Source organism: Aedes aegypti, chromosome 3 (assembly GCF_002204515.2).
Source record: "Aedes aegypti strain LVP_AGWG chromosome 3, AaegL5.0 Primary Assembly, whole genome shotgun sequence".
Classification (NCBI taxonomy): Eukaryota; Metazoa; Arthropoda; class Insecta; order Diptera; family Culicidae; genus Aedes; species Aedes aegypti.
Genome location: NC_035109.1, coordinates 242,393,221 through 242,418,769, shown reverse-complemented (window position 1 = coordinate 242,418,769; position 25,549 = coordinate 242,393,221). Strand labels below are relative to the sequence as shown.

Here is a 25,549-nt window from a genome sequence, read left to right as displayed (position 1 = left end):
GTGTGTGAGCATTATTCTTAAGCAAATGTTGCTATCGCATGCCATTTGATGTTCACGTGAATCAGGGTGAACGGAAAGATGAAAGAATATATGAAAGGTGAAATTGATTAAAAAGGGAGAAATAGAGCAAGAGAGAACTAAAAAATAAACAAATATGGTTCAATCACCGGTTTTGTCAGCCTAAGAAGAAATGCCAATAAAAATTATATGGGAAGCCCTATATATACTACAAATATGTCAAATGCAAGCTTTCAATCCAAATATGTACCGTGACATGCTCTATTACCGTGAGGTTAAAAAAAACTCAAGTTTCAATCAATCAGGAAAAAATAATGTACGATTATTTTCAAGTTTTTAAAATTTTATATACCTAGTAGACCGTTTTATATATTTCACACAAAAATATGATTTGCACTATTTTAAATTTTTTAATCATAGTTGCAGTTGCTGTTGTTAAACATACCATCGTTCCAAATACCGTGCATCTGACCACGGCCTCTTGGTGACAATTTGAAGCATCCCTCAATTAAGCAAACCAAGCGCATCATAATTAAAACTTTTGTATCGAGCAACGTCTTAGAGTTTGTATGATTGATTCGGGAAATAAAATATTTAATTTATTCAGTCTTTTTGGAATTAAGGCTGAAACACGGTATTTGGAACTCAGAAGTAACCGTGCCCTAATACCGTGTTTTTGCACCAGGCGATTGCATCCTAAAATTATTTTTATTTATTTGTGTGTGCAACTATATTCCAAATTTATCATGGCTTTCTAAAGACTTCTAAATATGCTAACGTTTGTGACAATAATTTAAAAAAATTACGGTAATAATACAATATGCTAAAAATCCACATAGGGTAGGTGTACCAGTTATGGCAATAGTGGTTCCCTATTTCACCATACGCGATAACCTGAATGTCTCCACATTTTGAAAAGTTTTGTGTGTTTTAGAAATCAGATATAGGATAGATCTTGATGTTAAAACATTCAAAAAGATTAAAAATGTGAAAATGTTTGAAATATTGCTTATGGCCAAATAGGGAACCACTATGGCCATAACTGGTACACTTTCCCTAATTCCCAAATACACGGTATTGAGCGACACACGGAATTAGAGCAGATAACGGTACCGTAAAACGGGGTGAATAGAGAAAGTAGGGCGAATAGAAACAAAGCGACCTACAGTTAGAAATGCGACTATTATGTAATAATTAGGGACAAAGGAAATTCGCGGCAAAATTCTTGAAATTTCGCGGGTGACCAAGACGAGAATACTAAAATTTCGCGGCTTTGTCGCGGTCCCATAGTTTTGGCCACATTTTACACAAAAATACATTTTAACAGCAAAAATAACCATTATAGAATAGATGTATCAGTTCTGGACATAAATGTTTAATTGTTTTTAAATTCACAATCATTTTGTGAATTCAAGAATTTGATATCAATAATATCTTTATATTAAAACATTTAAAAAATATACAAATTGTGAAAGTTTTCCAGAATACACATAGCATAATATAAGGAATTGTATGACAAAAGGTCGCAAGGCAAAGACAAAGAAGGTTCAAAGGCAAAAGTTCAAAAATCTGTTGTCTTTCGACTTTTTGCCCATAAACCAAATTAATTATAGTATATTTCTTAAATTAACACCAGATTGACAATGCAAATTTGAAGCAAAGCCAACAATTCAGAAGGATGTCTAAATTCAAGAAATTTCGATGGAATTTCAGCTCTAAATTGAATAAACTAATTTCATAAGCAAAAATTGTAATTTTCTGCGATTATCATATAAATTCTTCAAACTTAGCTAATTTCGCGGCATTTCGCGAGATTCTCTAATTTTCGCGTCGAAGGTTGAATTTCGCGGATTTCGCCGGTTCCGCAAAATCGCGAATTTCCATTGTCCCTAGTAATGATAAACTTTAAAAACCGACTGAAATATATTTTTTCCATTAGTTCAATAGCAGCAGAGTATTGCTAGACTATTTTCAAATTGAAAATGTTTTAAGAAGAAAATATTCAAATCTCAACCATTTCTGATAGCCTGAACAATCGGCCATTTTTGTTGATTTCTAACATGATCAAAAATTTATATTGTTTTTAACAATTTTAATTTGTTTCTTCGCTAAGGTAATACATTTGGATATTTTTTCAGGATGCAGTGGACAAAGTGTTTATTTTTCCATTAAAATGAAAAAAAGTTTGATATTTACTGAATAGTATTTCTATTCACTCCATTGCGGGGTGAATAGAAGCACACAACATTTTTTTTAAATCTTTGTACGATATAATGTTTATTTTTTAATAGCAATTGGGGTCTTAGCAAAGGAAACGCGACCCATATTTGAGGCTAAAAAAAATTGGTTTAAGTTGTACGCATTCGAACATGTCGGAGAGTGTTTGTATTCGTCCTATTTTACGGTATGTAAAATTTCGGGACTGAGCTAAAACCATTTTTTCGCTTTGAAAATCTCGTTGGTATAGGCCACCAAGACCAGTTTCAGCCAGAGATTTAGCTTCGGTTTCTTAATTGGCCAATCACATTTATTTCTTATGAGAGTGGCCAAATTAGGGGTACCCTGGCCAGATTAGGTGTATGAGATTTAAATAAGGAAAATTAATTGTCCTTTTGTTCAATATTTTGAATCAATTCGGAGGAATAAATGAATAAACCTATCATGTGAATGTGATCTACTGAACACAAAAGGTTTCATGCTGATTGGCTATGTGAAACGTTGTATAATCCATTATGGCCACAACTGGCCTATGGCTAAAACCGGTGCTTCTACCCTAATACGAGAAATGAGAGGAAATAAAAAAGTGTTGGAAAAGATGTTAAAATGAAAAGAAAAAGAAAGAGATTTAATGTTCTGTAGCCACGTTGTCACATTTGAAAATTCCAAATTATTACACTTCGATCTTACCGGTAGTAAACTGCAGGAGCTTCAGTTTCGATTCCATCGACAACCCATGCACGATATCCCAAAAGTCCTTGATCGTCTGAGACTCGGCCGTAAACCCACCCTCGTACTCGGTCGACTGTTCCAGTTCGTTGAAGTCAAATTCTTTGCTACCACACACAATCAGTTCGACCTCTTCCGGTCGGAACAGCAGATGCAAGGGACTTTCGTCCGTTACCATCTGGAAGCCACGCTTAAACGCCATAAACTGTTTTTCGATGTTCTGGTTGAGCAAAAAGTCCGCGTAGAGCTCAACAAACTCCTGTTTGTTGTCTTGGTTGACGAAGATCTTATCTCCGTCGGGTTTTAGCTCGTGATCTAACGTATTACCAAACACGTCCTTGTAGCAAATTTTGAACGTTTGCATAAACACTTCCTCCATGTCGTTTTCTTGATGGTCCAAAATGGATTTCAAACTATTGTATAAAACCTTGAGAAGATACGGGAGGAAATTATTGATTGGTTGAAATGAAAGAATTTTAATAGAGCTTACCGGGTTCCAGTCCCGTAAATCGATGAAGGATCCCTTCATTCCCATCAGCTTTCGATAGACCACCATGGGGAAGTTCACGGCCAAAATGATATTGTTGTAGATCGCCAACCCGAGCACTATGCCGATCAGCGTAAACTGGGCCTCGTTTTCGAACGATGTAGAATTGAACCACACCATATTTGTGTCTTCAATGTTGATGAACATTCCGTAATCCGGATTGAAGATTTCTTCAATGATCAGTTGGAAAAATTCCTTCGATACGCCGCCCTCATCAATTCCTTGTTCCCCGGAGAACTCTACCACAAGTTGCTTCTTTAAATCCTTCGGGTTGGACATAGCGATCATCTCCAGCTCGACTAACGCGTCATCAATGATATGATCCCTTCGAATCTTCAGCTTCAAGAAGGGATTCACACTTTGTATGCCTCCTCCCAACTGTTGATGCAAGAAGCTTAGTCGCCGTTCCGAATACATCCGGATCCGTGAGTCGTAGTACAAGGCAAGGGTTTTCGTTGCCGGTGTGAGGATGAACGAGTACAGCATAAAGCTGAACTTTTTGGTAGAGTCCGCAAAGAAAGCTCCCTCCGAGGTAGTGTTGTTTTTGTAGTTCAGATAATCGTGATCCATCTCGATCACGTCGCACAGGGGCTCGTTGTAGAACTCCTCGTACGGTACGTGGGGTTTTCGGCAGTCTAGAATGTTCACGTCTAGCTCGGTTGCAAGGGGGTCTTCCAGTTTCTGCTGTTTAGCTTTCTTCTCTTTGCTGTTGTATAGCGGAGGTTCGTCATCTTCCGGGATCAGTGAAAGATAGGTCGGCGGTGCGATGTCACCGAGATCGGCTTCTCTGTAATGTTTGGGATCCACCTCACCGGCTAATATGTTGGCGTAGAATACCAGCTGGAAGAAGAAATGGGTATTGATGGTAAAGGTTTATGAGAAGCATACCAATAGTGGTAATAATGTTGAAAATTGCACCGAAATTAGCAATCAGTTTGATTTATCAGACAATTTTTCTGGGCAGCAAGTTGAAGCAGCTTCTAGTCTATATTCTATATTCAAGTGAAGAAGTGACCTGAGCATTCGAAGAAATCTTGAACTTTTTCTTTTTCTTCTTGGCATTAACGTTCCCACTGAAACAGAGCCGGCTACTCAGCTTAGTGTTCTTATGAGCACTTCCACAGTTATTAACTGAGAGCTTTCTTTGCCAACGTTGCTATTTTCGCATTCTTATATCGTGTGGCAGGTACGATGATACTCTATGCCCAGGGAAGTCAAGGAAATTTACATTACGATAAGATCCTGGAACGACCGGGAATCGCAGCATGGCTTTGCTTTGTAGCAGCGGACTCTAACCACACGGCTAAGGAAGGCCCCAAATCTTGAACTCTACAGGGGAACTAAGATTTTCTTCTAAATCGCGTTCTGTCAACCACCCATATTGCCGTAAATCGCAAATCAGTCCCATCTGCATTTTCGTCAAAATTTAGTTGAGTTCAACTTTCAACATATATTCCAAAACTCTATCAGCTGCACTAGTGAGATAATATGAATTGTTTGGAAAAAATAGGTAAAAAAGGCAAATCAAATTGTCCCATAATGAAAAGTAACCGCATATCAGTCCCACTACAGAAACCCGCACCGTGTAGGGGTTCTTGGGGTAATATGCACCACTTAAGGAAAATGTTCCAAAATGAACACTAAACATGTATGTAGTGGAGAAAGTTAAAAGTAGATGGAGTACCGTGTACCTTTTAATTCCGCTCCTAAATGCTTATCTTTGACAGATACGCGTATTTCGACTACCACTTGCAATCTTCTTCAGTGTCAGTTACTCGTATCCACTGGAAGTGTATACGAGTAACTGACACTGAAGAAGACTGCAAGTGGTAGTCGAAATACGCGTATCTGTCAAAGATAAGCATTTAGGAGCGGAATTAAAAGGCACAGGTACTACATCTACTTTTAAGTTTCTCTATTTGAGATTCTGCTCAGAGGATTCGAACATTCATTAAAGAGATGTATGTAGTGTTTTAATACACGAATATATGTACACCCAACCGGCTACAGAGATGGGCGCTCACCAAGTTATTATACGACTTTCAAATCGAGTATATTTCCACGGACAATTTTGGTCACGCAGGTGTTCTATCACGCCTGATAGATTCTCACAACAAGCCAGATGAAGATTTCGTAATTGCGTCCATCGAGATCGAAAAGGTTATCTGCAATGTAGTGGGCCAGTCCATCGAACATCTTCCCGTTTCATACAAAATGATAGCGGAAGAGACAGCTCAGCACGAAACACTCCGTATAGTTAAGAGCTTCATCAGAAAAGGCTGGCCGACCGAAGCAACCAGCAAGCATCTAAGCGTGAAACAGTTTTTTGCACATCGAGATTCGCTGTATGAAACATAGAAGGTCCTTATGTACGGCGAGCGAGTGATTATCCACAAGAAGCTGCAACAAAAGCTGCTTCAGCAACTGCACAAGGGACATCCGGGGATCGAACGAATGCGCTGCTTAGCTCAAAATTTTGTTCAATGGCCAAATATCGACGACCATGTAACCGCTCTAATACGAAATTGTCATGAATGCGCAGCGGTGGCCAAAACTGGCACCAAAACGAAATTGGAATCATGGCCAGTTCCTGAAAAGCCATGGCAGAGGGTTCATGTGGACTTCGCAGGTCCCGTCAACGATACTTACTATATTCGGCTGGTTGATGCACTGTCCAAATGGCCCGAAGTAGTTCCAACAAAGCGAATCACGACAGCAGCCATTATCGCTATTCTCGATAAAATCTTCAGCCGGTTTGGTATGCCGGAAGTCTTAGTTTCCGACAACGGAGCCCAACTAACCAGCGATGCATTTGAGAGATTTTGCTAGTTCAACGGTATCATGCATCTGAAAATTGCTCCATTCCATCCACAGAGCAATGGATTAGCCGAAAGATTTGTAGATACAGTCATCTCTCCCTAACTCGATATTGAAGGACCATCGAGTTAGGGAGGTATTATTGAGTTACAGAACACAAAACCAGTGCAACTGCGATCCAAGGGACCATCGAGTTAGCCATGAAAACTAACTTTTACTATGGTTCTTTAACACGATATTGAGATACGGAATATCGAGTAAGGGAGAGTTAACTGTACCTTCAAAAGGAAAATTAAGAAAATTCAAGCAGGAGGGGAACATATAGATCAAGCCGTAGACACTTTCTTGCTATGCTATCGCTCTACACCCAGTCGAAATGCGTCAGGAGGAAAATCACCTGCCGAGATTCTTTCCGGCTAAGCTCTTCGAACATCGCTTGAGCTCATGAAACCATCAAGCAAATTCTTCAAGGATGTGAACTCCAAACAGTACAACGAAAAGCATGGAGCAAAAGCCAAGTATATTGATGTCGAGGACCAAGTGTACGCGCAAGTACACCACGGAAACGAGTGGAGCTGGATACCAGAAGTAGTGGAACGTATTGGGCAAGTCATGTACAACATTTGGCTGCCAGATCGTAAACGACTCATCCGCTGTCACAGCAACCGGTTACTAAATCGCTACGGCAGCAAAAGTAACCCAGCCAATCCAGATGTTCCACTCGATATTCTGCTCGACACGCGGAGTTTAAATCCAACAAGCTTCGAAGCAGTAGAACCATCAACTGAACCTGAGGGATTGAACGAGTTACAGTTGGAATACCTGAGGAACCTGATGGAACCAGATCAGCAGCGACGTGGACAGAGAACTCCGGTTAGGCAACCTGAGTTAGATGAAGTTATTCAGCGACGACCGTCGAGGCAGCGTCGTGCACCGATCCGCTTCGAGCCGTATCAGCATAATTAAACAGGGGAGGTGTTGGGCACCCTTAGCGCCGACTCTGACATTCTTCTACACTGTCGCCAACTGCTACGTCACTGGAGAATACTATCATCCAGAGGCGTCCGGTGAAGAATTTGATTACCTGTGCATTGGTTTGCACAAACCGTTAAAATTAATTATGAATACGAATTTTGCAATTGAGTTTTGAATATTTCAATAAAAAAATATCCACCTTATAATGCAATTTCCAATACTGGACGCAATTTTCAAGTATCTCTTAGTTATTACATTTGTTGCTCATTGGGGGGTCATGCACAAATTACGTCACGCTCCGAGGGGGGAGGGTATCAAGCCAAGCGTGACAAGTCTTACAAAAATTTCGGATGACTCATACAAAAAACGGGACAAAAGGGGGGGGGGGGCAAAAAAGTTGAAATTTAGCGTGACATAATTTGTGTACCATCCCTTGAACGTTTTTATTTTTATTTTCTTCGTTTTAATCCCTTGTTGTCAGTTTAAAGCATTTTTGTTGTAAGACGTGTAAGACGATGCAAGCCAGAAAGACCTACGACTTGAAACTAAACGATTACCGTAAAGTGCCGTAATTCAGCGCAGTTAAGGAATAAAACGATTCAAATGGTCAGTTATTAAATCTCATTGAGCCAATGTTGGCTTATGAGTAGTGTGGCACAAACAAGGCAACAGTGCGACGCTAAAAATGAAATCTCTCACTGTTGTTCGTAGGCACGCTTAGGAGAGTCGAATTGGGCATCTCAGAGAGCCGAAGGAGGTGTAGGGTTGTGAAGGAGAAAATGGGGTCGTGACGGACTTTGGTTTCAGGTTGGCCGATTGCGCTGCAGAATCGTTACCCGTTCTGTGGCGTAGTTGGTTAACGCGCCCAGTCTAGCGTATTGGGAGTCGTGGGATCGAAGCCCACCAGAACGATTCTATTATTTTTCACAATCTTACAACTCAATTTGTCCAAATTGACTTTTGTGTCTACGACCTACAGGTATTTTTTAAAATTAGTATTGTATCAACAAAAAAGCTTTATGGGTGGATTGCTAGCAAATCTATTCAAGATTATGGGAAAAATATAAACTAGACTGTATTCATAATTTACAATTGTGATTTTTTTGAAATAGTTTGCCTAATTCCGCGCATTTTTTAAACGCTTTTCCATATTCCGCGCAGAAGAATGCCTAATTCCGCGCACTCATGAAACAATCAAATTAACATTAATTTTGATAAGGGGCTGCATCCATTCGTTACGTAACACTTAAAATTGAAAATTTTCAACCCCCTCCTCTTCCGTAACACTTTTTGTATGAGAAAACGTAGAGTTTTGTATGAACTGTAACTTTTTCGTGTACGTTGTTTTTTTATTTACTTTTTGTCTATCACATGGAATAAAGATAACCAATACCGTGGCATTGGTACGTGTGAATTTCGTCTAGGGGAAAGTGGGGCAATTTGGCCATCTTAAGAAAAGTCGTTAGAATTGCAATTTTTTTATGGTATTCTGTTGGAGCTGCCTGACAGCTTAACTTGTCAAGGCTGAACCCTCGGTCTGGCTTTTGCCAAGTTTCCCCTCTACCAGGACCAATACTCAGACGGACTAGGCTATGGTGCCCACATGAACACTGTTTTTTATTAGTATTGTGACGTGGTAGTTTTTTTTAAATACCCATATTCCCTTGCTTCTGAGAAAAGGAAGCATTGTGAAAATCAGCAGCTCCATCAGATTTTTTTGAAATAGTAGTGTAGTAGTGTCATTACTAATACTATCTAGTCGAAATGGTTTTGAATAATTTGTCATTTAAGTGCTATTCTGATTACTCCTGTCTTTTACGTAAGATTAGACTCCTAAATGTCAATTGTCGTCAAGTCTTAACAAAGTTAGGCTGTTTAGTAGTTGTTCTAGTTAATTTCATTTTTGTTGTTAAAAGTATTTATTGGTCATTACGTTCATATATCCTTGAAGAAAAAAGTCGCTTTCCTTGTCTGTTCAACAATTTTTCGAAACTAGCAAGTGTACCCTAATCATCTATCTCAGTGTCTTACTTCCCATAGTCATTTTTATATTCTTTATTGAAGAGTAAAGTTACCTTAGGCTTCTATAACAGTCTCCTACAAGATTCACTTTTCGGTGCCAAATGCAATGCCAGAACGCCTGTAAATTTTGCGAAAATTGCCAGACGCCTGTAAATTTTGCGAAAATGAAGCTGGAATTAGATTATTTATACCGCTGTTACAAAAGAGGTATTTCTTATTATGGCAATGTAAAAAACATATTAAAATAATATTGTCGCCACTTATATCTACTCAGTGAATCTACTAGTCATTTTCCTCAGAGTAATATTCCCTACGTCGTACATGATAACGATGTGTATAACTAGCTAATAGTAAGAGTGGCTACGGATCATTCTGGTTAGCAAAAGGCAAACTGAACGTCACCAATAGTATTAATGTCCACATCGAATAGATTAATTATTTGAAATGGGCATCAATTCTATCAACGACGCAGAATGTCCGTTGGATCACATCCGAGATATTATTGCGTCTATGCCATATGGATTATGACGCGGCTTTAAGCAAAAAATGCCAAAATGTGATACCACCACTACAGGTTACGTCTTTGGTTTCCATTATGGGCCAATGGATTATGCCCTCCCATTGCGGAAAGGTCGCATAACTAAGGGATCATCCAAAAATGACGTCCATCATTAGGGGGAGGGGGGGGGGGTCTACGAAAGTGTGACAGTACGTGTAGAAGGTATTGGAAAAAGCGTGACAGAGGGGGGAGGGGGGGTCTAGAAATCTCAAAAAACGATGGACGTCATATTTGAATCGTCCCTAAGGGGAGGGAAGTCGTTAGAATTGCAATTTTTAGATCAATACACTAGATACGCACGATTTTCGTTGTCTTAAAAAAATCACGAATGAATTTTTCGTCGATTTTTTTGTCGATGGGGTGATATGAGCACCCTATTTTATGTTGTGAAATTATCTCATAGAATCTAACAATTTAATTATTTTATTCACTGAACTGGAAAGTTTAGAAATGGAATACTCTTTCGAAATCTACTGAGCTCATATTTGGCTTAAATATGCTTCTTATTGCATAGTTTTAGACAATTCGGTCGAGAAAAAACTCCATCTTCTGCTTCATGGCATTAACGTCCTCATTGGGACAGAGCCTGCTTCTCAGCTTAGTGTTCTTATGAGCACTTCCACAGTTACTAACTGAAGCTTTCTTTGCCAAAGTTACCAATTTTGCATTCGTATATCGTGTGGCAGGTACGATTATACTCTATGCCCAGGGAAGTCAAGGAAATTTACATTACAAAAAGATACTGGACCGACCGGGAATCGAACCCAGACACCTTCAGTATGGCTTTGCTTTGTAGCCGCGGACTTTAACTACTCGGCTAAGGAAGGCCCCTGAAAAACCCCCATGCCAATGTGAATCATTCCACCCCATTGGCGAAACCGCCCCGACTACCCGTATTTGTATTCTGCACTGTTCATACAATACAAGGACCAGTTCACATTATTGCTTGGAATCAATAAGTTTTAAGCAAATCAATTAATGGTATCCACTAATGTCACGGGTAACTGAAACTTATTTTTTTTTAAGCAAAAAAGAAACCTCAGAAGAGCCTAAGGGTCATCCATAAATTACGTCACACAAAATATGGCTATTTTCAATCCCTCTCCCCCGTATTATCATACTTTTTGTATGGAGGATTCGTAATTTATGTAGAGATCGTAACGTTTCCGTGAATCATTTCCCGAGAGTGTGTCGTAATTTGTGGGGTGTTCTACAAATTACGACATATGTTGTTTTTCCAATAATTCTATATGGATTGTATAAAATAAATAAGAATCATAAACAAGTGTACATTGGCAATGTTATGTGTGGTTCATTATGCTAAGTAAATTTTGTGTGCACAGATGTATAGACAATTTTTTGGGGCTGTGCATAAACCACGTGGTATTTTTAAGGGACCGTCCATAAATGACGTAGCATTTTAGGGGGAGGGGGGAGTCAACGATTTTGCTACGATCCATGTATTGAGTATGGAAAAATAGGCTACGAAGGGGGAGGTGGTGTCAAAAATTGGTCAAAAATGCTACGTCATTTATGGACGCTGCCTAAGTGGGCTTTCCCGATATTCCGCTTGTATATGAAACGTATGTATGCATAAAGTTACTTTTCAGAGAAATAGACAGATGTGAAGACAGATATAGCATGTTTTACTTGTCTGTTGTTATGCGAAGAACAGTGCGCGGAATTAGGGCATTATGAAAAAAGACGTGGCCTAATTCCGCGCAATACTTTTTTGAATAAAACTCAATAATTATGCTAATATTTGATAAGATTTCATAGAAGCACCATGAAACATATCTGTAGCAAGTAGTTCCATGGAATATTGCATAGAAAATAAAACATTTTGAATGAAGAAATCGCGTTTGTTGTTGTCCTACAGTCTTAGCACGGACGCTAAGAAAATTAGAAAAATGACGTGTACTCCGTCGAGCCTTCACTGATTATTTTTTTATGCCGCGAAAAAATGCCTTGTTGGCTTTTATTTGTAATTTAAATTTATTCTAAATCAACGTAGCCTCGAATAGCATTAAAAGTTGCTGAAATATTAATGTGTATTTCCATATATAAATAATTTTGTATGAAATGCGCGGAATTAGGCACTGCGCTGAATTAGGGCACTTTACGGTATAACATTTTTGATAAAACCTCGACTCGTTTTGCGATGAAGGCCAAATTTCGTGGATTTTTAGGCTTCCGCAAAATTGCGAATTTTAATTTTCTCTAATGATGTTGTTCTAAATGTTGATTCTTGTTATTTATAATTTATTTGCTTGTTAATTGTGTCACGATATCTTAGTTTTTTAACGAGGGACATATCCTTGTACACTATTTTTGATACCTTTTCAAGGCTTTTAAGTGAAGTGATAACTGACTTTTAAGTGAAATAATAAATGACTGTTGAACATTGAAACCCCATTGAGAAAATATATGCTCATTGCTGAAACCCCCCTTTCACGCCCACCGCAATTTATTAGCTGTCGGCTCGTCGAGCTAGAAGAGTCGCCTAGTATCGCGCGACACCTGAAAGCTCCATGCAACATATTCATACGCATGTATGGCGTTGACGCTTTCTCTACCAGCAGACGTCGTGACGGCAGTTGCGCGCGCTTTCTCAATTCTCGCAAACCGCGCCATTAGCAATTTCAAGTGTAGTGAACCAGATTTTACCTATACAACGCCACTGTTGGACTACAAATGCACATTTCTGCTGTGTCAAATGTCCATATACGCTATTTTCGTGCACAAGAGAGAGAGTGCACGGCTGAAGTAGAAGTTCTCTGCAATACGATGAAGACGCATGGCAGTTTGGCTTGTTTGCTTAGCTGTTTTCGCTTGATGATTGAGCGAGCGAGTCCATGGGAATGAGAATCAAACGGTGAAGACTGGCTTTGTTCACTGAGGGTGATGCACCAATCAGGCAAAGAACATTTTCAACTGCACATTATGAATGTTGCAAGTAATGAGAATTATAATACCTATATATTTTGAATTTGTTAGTTTAAAATCTTTGACTGTGTAGTGCACCAAGTGCATCTTAGTACAAAACGCCACTACTATCATCAGTTCGTACAATACGAGTAGCAGTATTATTACTATTATTTATCTTTATTTGAGTGGCTTTTCGCCACTAGTAAGAGTAGCAGTACACCTGTGTGCAGAGCATGTACATTTAAATTTAAATTTAACTAGTGAATTAAGTAAATACAGTTATTGTTTGTTACGAGTCACAATTCTCTGCCTTATTCCGCATTGTAACATTACCTAACACAGAATACAAGGAATAAAAAAAATGTTTCAACGTCATATCAAGGAATTAACAAATCGATTAACAATGGAAACTCACCTTCATCACCTTGGTCGCATTACAAACAACTTCGTTGTCGTGTATTTTCACATCTCGGTAGTAGTTCAGTGACAAAGTAGAGATTGTTACCAACTGCTGCACCAACTGCAGCAACGGTTGAATGCCTTCTTTGCAGTGCATGGCCCATATGTGCACCAATCGGGCCTGTGCCCACGTCGGCAGGTGACACACGGCTGCACAAATCCGCGGAAGTGACACTTCCAGAAACTCGGCCGTACCGATTTGCAACACTTCAAAGACAATCACAAAAACGGAAATGACCTGTTCGATGTCCTCCTTCTTCGTCAAATGGACACGTAGTTCGACGCTCAGGGACTCCCCGAGGGCTTGTAAGGCATTGTTAATGGGACCAAACACGGAGCTTTTCGCCTCGTAGAGAGCCTTCATCGAGCGTCGCAAACTGGCCAGATCGACTGTCGTGTGATGGTTTTCCTTCGTTTCTGGTACTTTTTCCGCCGAACTGTCCTCGTCCTTGTCCAGATCCCCCTCCAGAGTTCGCAAGTCTTCTTTTTTGAGATTTTTCAAATCACCCGGTGCCTTTTCGAGCATGGCGTCGATGCTCGAGCAAGGTCTTTTTTGGAAACTTAGCGCTATCGATTGGTATGAGGAAAAAATGGCACCCAGGGTACGGATCAAGGGAGTATCCGTGTTGTCGCGCTTGCATGCAGCGATCAGTTCTTGAAGCTTGGCTTCGTCCAGAAATTCCACTGGCGAAGAGTCTCGTTGTTTTTTGTTTGATTCCTTGCAGCTACTGCTGCCGCTAAGAGTTTTCTTCTTTCCACTACTAGTGGAACACAGTTCTGAGAGACAACTGGCGAAGGAGGAATTGTTGTCCTGACTAGCAGAGCTACTCCGGAGAGCATACGGAATCTTAGCACTGCCCTCTCCGCCTCCACCTTCGTAATGGTGGTTTTGATTCTTCCGCTCATTTGATTCTCGAGGTTCATCCTCATCCATGGAGTCCATTTCCTGGTTTGAGCTAAAAGTATCATTATTGTTAGTTAATTAGTTACTCTTTCGAAGACTACAGCCAAAATATCAATAACTGTTGCAACAAGCGAAAAGCAATGAAAAGCAATATACTGAGAAGAAGACCTGAATTACACCAGGGTGGCCACTTAAAGTCGAAATACAAATGCCCGAGTTTTTCCAGATTTTCCCGGTAATTACTTGTAAATTTTCCCGTTGCTGAAACACAATAGTTATGCATAAAAAAATCAAAATAAAAACAAGATTACTCGTGAGACATTGTTTTGTTTTCTCGATTAGAAATAGTAATCACACATGATAAAACTACCGACCTACTACCTACTTGTTGAGAATTATTATACCATCTGAACGATCCAATTTATTTCAGATAATTTAAACTTCGTTCTGAAAAGTATTCCAAATGCAAATATAACATAATAAACGTGTTCATTTTTTGCATACTTAAACAATATCGTCTGTCCAATGTTCAATAGGGCTGTAGTAATATCAATGATTTCAGCAGATTTTAAGGAATTGGTTGGACTTTGAACTAAAAATCGACGAACACCACAGAATATCGCGGAGGAATTTTCAAGTTCACAGATTTAGAGAACCTGAGATTCGTTTGCATTGAAAATTTAATCGATTGGTTGCATGTTGATGAAAATCAACTGATCAAAGCGCTCTGAGCTGCTGTTTGGTTCTCTAGACTAGTGCTCTAAAAATTCTATCTTTGGTTTCGTTGTATAATCATCTTAAGAGTTAAAATCGACTTTAAAAAACTAATAATATAAAAAAAAAGTATTTTCAATATGATTTAAGAATGTTCATATGATTCGAAATTACCGTAATCTTTCCGGTTTTCCCGAAATACCCGGTGGCCACCCTGATTTGTCCACTTATCCCATGATATTTTACCTGTCGTTCGTTTCCTCCAACTCAGCACTTCCGATCAATCGCCAGGAGGACTCCGCTTCAGTGCTGGCGGTGGAATCGTCCAGTCCCGAACTGGACCCCGAAGAACTCCCGGCGGATATATTCCCACTGCTACAGCCCGCATCCCTTGCAGCCGAACTCAACAGAGGGGCGGACGAAGATGCTGAAGAGCAGGACGCAGCGGAGGGAGCAGATGCACTGGACATAGTTTTCGGTACCTTGGATGGGTGTGTGTCGCACAGATCAGCATCCAAGGAGAAAAGCTGAATTGCTCGGGCGGCGGCCGCATTAGGGGACAGTTTTTCGACCTTACCGCTCGAGGCACAGTATTTGTTGTTGCATTTCGGGTTGCCGCAGCCGTCCACCAGTTGGTAGAAATATCTTTCGATAAGCTTTTTCGCCGAGGCGCGTTTCATGTCTTCACTTCCGGTACTAACGGTTGCAGTCGAGCAGCTGGCAGATCCACTGGCGGATGCTGACGAGGGTCGGGTACTTGTCTTGGACCGGTTTTCGCAGATACTAGCGCTGCTACGAAGAGGCTTGTCTGCTTCTAGGGAGCTTTTCCTTTCAGGAAGATGTGGGGTTACTTTAGAGGTGGTGGAGGAAGTTGTTTGCGTTCGTTGCTGACCGGATGACGACGATTCTTCATCGGTCTTGCTGTGGAAAGTAATTTTTAAGGTTCATTTGCCGATGGGCGCTTGTTGATGATGGACTGATTTGCAAACCATTTGTAGAACAGAAATTCAGACTATTTCATATTTCCGGTATCGTAGAAGTTCTTCCACTTGGGTATAAAATGGGAACTAGACCATTTCACAAAAATCGAAATGTTTTGGATTCAACCAGTCACCCCCTGTTCTTAATTGCAATACCAAAACATACTACCAGACAAATTATCATCCAATTTTGAGAAAATTAGAAGGTGCCCCAAGTCGAATTTGTGTTTTTTGGATATTTTTTCATTCAAAAAAATCTAACGAGTCAAAACCACCCTTTATGTTGTATAATAATGAATTTTAATAAGTTTACAATAAACTTCGGTGGACAAGGTGGTCTATTGATACGAACAAACCAAATTATAAGTTATGTTCTATAAATACGATAGTTCTGACAGCCACAAACGGCTGCTGATCTACTTCGCCATAAGCATACCTTGCAAAGTACATCGGTGAAAGGTTTACATAATTTTATTTTACAATCAAATTCAATCATTCCATCATATGACAAAATTCAAGATTATTCGCTTCGCCATCCGAAAGTACTCACAGTTAGAAAAAATCACCGACGTCGGTAGTTCGTTTCTCAACAGCTGAACGGTCGGTAATCCGTTCGGTAAACGAAAAGTTTACCGAAAGGACTGTAATTTGAGCCCAACGGGTGAGCTGTCAAAACTACCGGTAGATCGGTAGTGATTGGCGCGGTAAATGGCTGGGCATGGCGTACCATTGGTACCTCGCGTACCTGCAGGAATAAAATAGACCCCTTTGTGCGGTCCTTAGCCTCTTGCCCAGCAACTCCTATCCCTACCTCCTCGTGGTACTGGCCGGGGTACGAGTAACCTTGGGGAAGATCGGGTAACCAACCCCCGGTGGGAACTTTGGTCGTATGCTGACAGGGAAGGGGGGGTTTGCTTCTGCAAACCTTGAGCGTCTGTACTCCATGTTAGGAGCGGCTCACAACAGCGTCTGTTCCCCATGTCAGGGGCGGCTGATCATCGTCCGAGTGCCAGAGAAGGACTCTAAGCTAAACTGCGCACTATGGCCCTCCGAACATTTAGGGAGAATGGTCCTCCGGAAATCTAGGGGGTTGGTGTCAGGCCCTGCGAGCCAGCCGTAAAAACACATCAGCACAGGAACGTCAACGAGAGAATACGGACCGGAACAATCGGCAAAGACCACAGCGACGAAAATGGACTAGCGATTGGAAACTCGGTACGTGGAACTGCAAATCTCTCAACTTCATTGGAAGTACTCGCATACTCTCCGATGTACTGTAGACCCGCGGTTTCGACATCGTAGCGCTGCAGGAGGTGTGCTGGACAGGAGCATTGGTGCGAACGTTTAGAGGTAATCATACCATCTACCAGAGCTGCGGCAACACACGCGAGCTGGGAACAGTTTTCATAGTGATGGGTGATATGCAAAGGCGCGTGATCGGGTGGTGGCCGATCAATGAACGAATGTGCAAGTTAAGAATCAAAGGCCGATTCTTTAACTTCAGCATAATCAACGTGCATAGCCCACACTCCGGAAGCACTGATGATGACAAGGACGCATTTTACGCGCAGCTCGAAAGCGAGTACGACCGCTGCCCAAGCCACGACGTCAAGATCATCATAGGAGACTTAAACGCTCAGGTTGGCCAGGAGGAGGAGTTCAGACCGACGATTGGAAAGTTCAGCGCCCACCGGCTGACGAACGAGAACGGCCTACGACTGATAGATTTTGCCGCCTCCAAGAACATGGCCATTCGTAGCACCTATTTCCAGCACAGCCTCCCGTATCGGTACACCTGGAGATCACCTCAGCAGACAGAATCGCAAATCGACCACGTTTTGATCGATGGACGGCACTTCTCCGACATAACCGACGTCAGAACCTATCGTGGCGCCAACATTGACTCCGACCACTACCTGGTGATGGTGAAACTGCGCCCAAAACTATCCGTCATCAACAATGTACGGTACCGACGCCCGCCCCGGTACAATCTCGAGCGGCTGAAACAACCGGATGTCGCCAATGCGTACGCGCAGCATCTTGAGGCAGCGTTGCCGGATGAGGGCGAGCTCGATAGGGCCCCTCTTGAGGACTGCTGGAGGACAGTCAAAGCAGCCATTAACGACGCTGCCGAAAGCGTTGTCGGATATGTGGAACGGAGCTCAAGAAACGATTGGTTCGACGAGGAGTGCCAGGAGGTTTTAGAGGAGAAGAATGCAGCGCGGGCTGCAATGCTGCAGCAGTTCCGAGATGAACTAGCCCAGGGCTAAAAATCTCGTTAATAAAGATAGAAAAAAAAAAAAAAAAAAAAAAAAAAAATGCTGCAGCATGGTACGCGGCAAAACGTGGAACGATACAGACTGAAGCGGAAACAGCAAACCCGCCTATTCCGGGACAAAAAGCGCCGCCTGGAAGAGGTGGAATGCCAAGAGATGGAGTTGCTGTACCGTTCTCAAGAAACGCGGAAGTTCTATCAGAAGCTCAACACATCCCGCAAAGGCTTCGTGCCGCGAGCTGAGATGTGCCGGGATAAGGATGGGAGCATCTTGACGGACGGACGCGAGGTGATCGAAAGGTGGAAGCAGCACTACGATGAACACCTGAATGGCGCAGAGAACACAGGCACAGAAGGTCAGGACAGCGAAGGCGATGGCTACGTCAGCACAGCGGACAGCGGAAATCAACCAGCTCCCACGATGGGGGAAGTTAAGGATGCCATTCAACAGCTCAAGAACAACAAAGCCGCTGGCAAGGATGGTATCGGAGCCGAACTCATCAAGATGGGCCCGGACAGGTTGGCCGCTTGTCTGCATCGGCTGATAGTCAGAATCTGGGAAACGGAACAGCTACCGGAGGAGTGGAAGCAAGGCGTTATATGCCCTATCTACAAAAAGGGCGACAAACTGGAGTGTGAAAATTATCGTGCAATCACCATCCTAAACGACGCCTATAAAGTGCTATCCCAGATTCTCTTCCGTCGTCTATCACCTATAGCAAACGAGTTCGTGGGAAGTTATCAAGCAGGTTTCATCGACGGCCGCTCGACAACGGACCAGATCTTTTCCGTGCGGCAAATCCTCCAGAAATGCCGTGAGTACCAGGTCCCTACGCACCATTTGTTCATCGATTTCAAGGCGGCATACGATAGTATCGACCGCATAGAGCTATGGAAAATCATGGACGAGAACAGCTTTCCCGGGATGCTCACAAGATTGATCAGAGCAACGATGGACGGTGTGCAAAACTGCGTGAAGATCTCGGGCGAACACTCCAGTTCGTTCGAGTCTCGGCGGGGACTACGACAGGGCGACGGACTTTCGTGCCTGTTGTTCAATATTGCGCTTGAAGGTGTCATGCGGAGAGCCGGACTTAACAGTCGAGGCACGATTTTCACGAGATCCGGACAATTTGTTTGCTTCGCGGACGACATGGATATTATTGGGAGGAAATTTGAAACGGTGGCAGATTTGTTCACCCGCCTGAAACGCGAAGCAACAAGAGTCGGGCTAATGGTGAATGCGTCGAAAACAAAGTACATGCTGGTTGGCGGAACTGAGCGCGACAGGGCCCGCCAAGGAAGCAGTGTTACGATAGACGGGGATACCTTCGAGGTGGTGGACGAGTTCGTCTACCTCGGATCCTTGTTGACGGCTGACAACAATGTTAGTCGGGAAATACGAAGGCGCATCATCAGCGGAAGTCGTGCCTACTATGGGCTCCAGAAGAAACTGCGGTCAAGAAAGATTCACCCCCTCACCAAATGCACGATGTACAAAACGCTCATAAGACCGGTAGTCCTCTATGGGCATGAGGCGTGGACTATGCTCGAGGAGGACTTGCAAGCTCTTGGGGTTTTCGAACGCCGAGTGCTAAGGACGATCTTCGGCGGCGTACAGGAGAACGGCGTGTGGCGGCGAAGGATGAACCACGAGCTCGCTCAACTCTACGGCGAACCCAGTATCGTGAAGGTAGCTAAAGCTGGAAGGATACGCTGGGCAGGGCATGTTGCAAGAATGCCGGACAACAACCCTGTAAAGATGGTGTTCGCCACGAATCCGGTCGGAACAAGAAGGCGTGGGGCGCAGCGAGCTAGGTGGATTGACCAGGTACACCAGGACCTGGAGAGCGTGGGTCACAGTCGAGGATGGAGAGAAGCGGCCATGAACCGAGGGAATTGGCGAAATATTGTTGGCGAGGCTTTATCAAGATAATTGATGTAAAGCCAAATAAAAAAAAAATCGGTAGTGATTACCGAAGTTCCGCGTCTATTCTGTAATGTTATTTACCGAACCATCGGTTATTTTGGAAGGGGGAAACGAAATTTCAGATGTTTGTGCAAAGTAAAATATCTAATCTTGCTCTTATTCTTGATACAATCATTTATTTCTATGGCATGAATAATCACCTCGGATTGAAGAACCTAACCTGCTGGGTATTTATTTCGTTTATTATTCGTTTAACTTCAAAATGCTAACAAGCCGTTGCAATTTTGCCCCATCGTTGTTCCATAATCGCAGATGTCAGCATTACTCCACACATATGCTACATCATTACGGATTGTTGCTGAATCTAGACGCATGATTGGAGGGTCCTGTTTCGTCGATATTTGCTCCTTCACATCCTATAGTAAAAAGTAAATATATCCACTACAGGTCATGGTCTGATGTTAGCCAAAAAAGTAATTACTAACCTGTAACGTTATCTCCAAATCACTTCTTTCAAGCAAAGATTAAAATTGCAAAAAAACGGGTCTGTTGGTTCGCGGTTAATCTATAAGAGCCGATTGAAAACATCATTATGGCGGATTAGACGTTTCTTGTTCCAAGTTACTGAATACGGTAATCATTACCGACAGTTCAGCTGAATATTTCACCGAAGTCAGCACTTGAGCTCGTTTACCGATTTATCGGTAAATATCTTCACCGATGTCGTTAATCTTTTAACAATTCACCGAAATTCAGTAATTTTTTTCACAGATTTCAGTAATCAAGCCGAAATATACCGAAACGTTTGTAATTTTTTGAATCACCGATCTGTTTCGGTGATTTCAATTACCGAACTCATAGAGTCTGTTTAAGTGTGCTGTACCAGAAACATTCTCAAAAATTTCACAGAAATGTCTTAATATTATTGCAAAAATTTAGGTCAAATTTCTATATTGACCTTAAGCGTCATCTGTGCTTCTACTAAGCTCAACATCCTCAAAATGCTTCACAGAAACACTTAACCCGTATAGGCCTGAGTGAAAGCAAACATTCTAAAAACTTCACCGCTCAGCGAATTATTAATGGATTCAAATGATTTTTTGTCGGTATACTAGCACACATATCTAGTTTCTAGAAGTGGACATATAAACGCGGAAATATTCCTGTGGCCGGAGTTATTTCGGTGGGTCAATGGGTCAGGTCGGGTGAAAAGGATACTGTGCATTTATGCCCCTGGAGGTAGGCAAATTTCAAGTCACAGATAATTTCCGGAAAAGGCTATAATGTAGCCCTTATATAACGGAATTTTAAGAAAATTGCATCAGTGTAAACCTTTTGAGAAACGATTTAATTGGATAACTATGAGTTTTACATTTGATTGATCCTACAAATTACCATTTTCGGGTCCAGGGACGCCTCAAACTTACAATAAAGTGGCCAATTTGTATCTGAACATCTGTACCAAGCTTATGGAAACACATTTTAGTGCACAATTATAATGTTCATTTATAATGTTGAATGTCAGATCTTAATGATTTATGAAAATTAAAATGATTGTCATTGCAAATAAATAAAGGTAACTTGGCATGCCCAAAAAATAGACCACATGAATATTTCCGAGTTCCTCTGGCCTTTTATAAAAACTAGATATGTGGGCCAGTGAACTGACAACAAATCATTTGAATCCGTTAATAATTCTCTGAGCTGAGAGTGAGGGTATCAGTATTTTTGCTTTCACTCAGGCCTATACGAGTTGTTGTTTATCGTAAAAATACCTATCAAGATCTGTGTTCAGAATTTTTATAGAGGTCAATGGGCGACCTCTGGCGATTTTTCTTTGCAAAACTAAGTTTTTCCATAGTAAATCCCATACAAACTTTGAACGGCTGGCGTTAAAATATAGTTTCTCGGATCGAGTTGAAATTTTGCACAGTTGTTATGGGATCTAAAAGCAATCCAAAAAGTGGACGGGAGCGAGAATCTAAATTTTTCATATGACCGTGTCCCAGGCTAATATACATATTTTTCGAATGATATCGAAACGAATCTGCGACAAAATAAATGCTTCATTTTTCTATTCTCATAGTGTTTATACATATAGCACGAATTAATTTATAATTAGGGTCGGTGTTCCCTTAGTGGACGGTCCCCTATAGTCGCACTAGTGGCTTTTTACGGCCGTTTCGCTGGTAATCGTAGCAAAATATTTTTTGACATGAAGATCAGTAGCTGTTTATCTAAGTACCATTGACACACAGCTCGATTTTGTTCAAAAAATGAACGAAATAAATAGTTTTGCTTAAAAGTTTAGCTCCCTTGCACCTATAGTTAACCTATTGTTCCTATAGTAGCACTACTGAGAGAAACTATTTTGTTACTAGTGAGCCCGGCAAACTTCGTCTTGCCATCAAGTAGGCTGTTGAAAAATTGGCATGCAATCTCCCATACAAAATGACACATTAGTTTTCTCCAGTGTTTAAGACTATTCCGAAAACTTTCCTAAACTTTTTCTACGTACGAACACGTCGGAACCCTAGACGAATGCAACAGTGAAAGAATCAGGTAAATCCGTTGACTCGTTCTCAAGTTATTTCGTGACATACAAACATCATTCCATTTTTATTTATATAGATTAAACAAAATAGTTGATAAATTAGGAACTTGTTTACATCAATCGAACGCTTTTGATCCACACTTCACAGGAAAAATATAAAAGTTTTGTAAAAATACGGTTTTGATTCGTGTTTTACCTATTTCGTGAGGCTACTGCTACTATAGGAACAGAAATTAGGAATAGTGCTACTATAGGCACAAGCGATAATAAATACAAAAACATGAGTTTTCGTATGTTTCATAATTTTTCCACAAAGCCAAGATAAAAAGCTTTCAGATGATCTAAAAATAATTCCGCAGGCTTTATTTTTCGATTTTATACGAATATTTGTTCTTAGCTATGCGGCTATTGGTACATCGACCCTATATAAAATGAAAACATTACCAAAAATGTTATGATAGCGGAACGAAAACAAAATATGATATCGAATATTTCTATGACAAATTGATAGCAAATTAATGATGCTGAAAACAGAATATGTTTTTGACTTGTTTTTTTTTTATGTTGGACTTTGCTCGGGTAGCCTATGCTATGCTATGGGGCCGTCCATTAATTACGTAAGGGTTTATGGGGGGTTCGTTCTGTTTAAAAAAATATGACCTAATGAATGTTTTGGTGCGAGCACCGGTCTAAACAATCACCATTTGGTCATGGACTGGCTTTTGATGGATCTCGAATATATTTGCTGTTCCACAAATGTGGCTTATTAATGCCGCCAGATGGTGTCTGTTGACCATGATATTTTCAAGGATATGAACGTTGAGTTGAAAGACTGTTTTCAATGTAAAGCACCACTATTTTGGAGCGTTGTTTCGGTGTAATGTTATTAATGCCGAAAATTGCCAATTGCACTGAATTGATGATCCTAAAATACGTCTAACCAAGTCGATCGGTTGATAAATGTCAGGGAAATTATATCCACATAAAATATGGCGCACTTTGTATTGTCTAAAAATGTCTACCGGATTTTTGTTTAAAGAATTTCTTCAACAATTTCTAGAAAAACCTCATCAATTCCATGTAGCTATAACTGGAAATATTATGGGATAAATTCTCTGAGTACTTCCTCTGGAACTTTCCCAAAGGTTTTGTGGTGGACTTTCTGAAGGAATCTTAAGAGAAGTCTCTGGAGTAATTCTTACAGGTATCCTTATAGGTATAGGTTGCAATCTTTAAAACATCTTGCATTGCAACTTCGGAGGAGATCTTAAGAAATTAGTGGAGGCATTGCTGAAAACAATACGCGTAGAATTTACGTACATGTCCTAAACCAACAATTCGGGACAAAATTTTAGCGAAATCGATAAAAATGAATGAATTTATGAACTTCTGGAAAACTCGATTTTCTTAACAAATTTGTGAAAGAAACTTTGGGAGAATTTCTGAAAACAATAATGTGGGAATCTCTCAATTCTGAAATATATCTTGAATGAAATTGATGGATGTCGATTTTGTCAGTTATTATTCCAGCCATTTTGATATAGATTACTTCAAGCATTCACTAATTGTGTTCTCAGAAATTGTTCCAAAAATTCCTCCAATCATTATTCCAGGAAATCCGCTACGACGTCTTCCAGGAATTCCTCAAAGAATTCGACCAGGGATTCCTAATTTAATTCCTCCTAGAATTTTCTCCAAATCTAAGTATTCTAACAAAGTATATTTCTAGAGAATCTTCCAAGATTTTATAAGGGGTCCAGAAGTTTCTTTCTTGTACGAGTGGAGTTCATCAGCTATTTCTCGGGGTAGTTCATTTGACAAGGTTGGTAGTCTAATTGCTATCGCTTCTGATTCTAAAGCACAGAAGGTCGTGGACTCACATTTGTGTCTGTCTGTAACTATCAAACATGAATAAGGACTGTTCATTTAAGAAAGTGGACACCTAAATATTAGCATTTTGCTGTAAAAATTCCATAAAAACAAATAACATTTTGTTTCAGTGTGATCTCAAGTGTTTATTTTGACAGCAGACAAAAGTTGACATAAAAAAATTATAAATTCTAAACGATGGGTCGAATTGACATGGCGACTCTCAATTTTTTTCTGCACAAATGGTGTACAGAAAAACTGCCGTTCCGAGATTAGTCTTAAATCGCGAAGTGTCCAAATTGAATTTTTTCAACGCTGTGGCCAAAACAGATATTCCTAACGACGTACGATACATCCCAACAGAAAAATTTGGGAAAAATGATTTGGTATGGCAAGCAATTTGGGTGGTAAATGACTGGACAATGCGTACCATTGGTACTTCGCGTACCTGCAGGTATAAAATAGACCCCATTTGTGGTCCTTAGCCTCTTATCCAGTAACTCCTATCCCTACCTCCCCGTGGTGCCGCCTGGGATACGAGTAACCGTAGGGAAGATCGGGTAACCAACCCTGGTGGAACCTTGGTCATATGCTGACAGGGAAGGGGGGCTCCTCTCTTCTGAGGGTGTAGCTTATCAGAGCGTCTGTTCTCCATGTTAGGGGCGGCTCAAAACAGCGTCTGTTCTCCATGTTAGGAGCGGCTGATCATCGTCCTAGTGCCAGCGTGGGACTCTAAACAGTGCTGTGCACGATGATCCTCCGGCGAGACAGGGGGTTGGTGCAGGCCTTACAAGCCAGCCGTAAAAATCATCAGTACAGGAAGCATACAATGTAAATTCGGACCGGAACAATCGGCATAGACCCAGGCATCGAAAACGGACTAACGATTGGAAACTCGGATCATGGAACTGTAAGTCTCTCAATTTCTTGGGAAGTACCCGCATTCTTTCCGAATTATTGAGGGTCCGCAAGTTCGACATCGTAGCGCTGCAGGAGGTTTGCTGGAAAGGGTCGACGGTACATACGTATAGGGATGGTTATACCATCTACCA

General features: G+C 41.1%; 1 protein-coding gene across 1 annotated transcript in view; it reads right to left on the bottom strand.

Moving 5' to 3' along the window:
• Positions 1-25,549, bottom strand: part of LOC5576407 (ubiquitin-protein ligase E3A) — a 60,086-nt gene that overhangs the window by 16,587 nt on the left and 17,950 nt on the right. Inside the window, exons 2-5 of the mRNA XM_021854547.1 lie at positions 15,136-15,810; positions 13,228-14,227; positions 3,455-4,351; positions 2,926-3,391 (exon numbers count right to left, since the gene is read on the bottom strand). Of these exons, the coding sequence (XP_021710239.1) occupies positions 2,926-3,391; positions 3,455-4,351; positions 13,228-14,227; positions 15,136-15,810 (3,038 nt within the window). The remainder of the gene's footprint in view (positions 1-2,925; positions 3,392-3,454; positions 4,352-13,227; positions 14,228-15,135; positions 15,811-25,549) is intronic.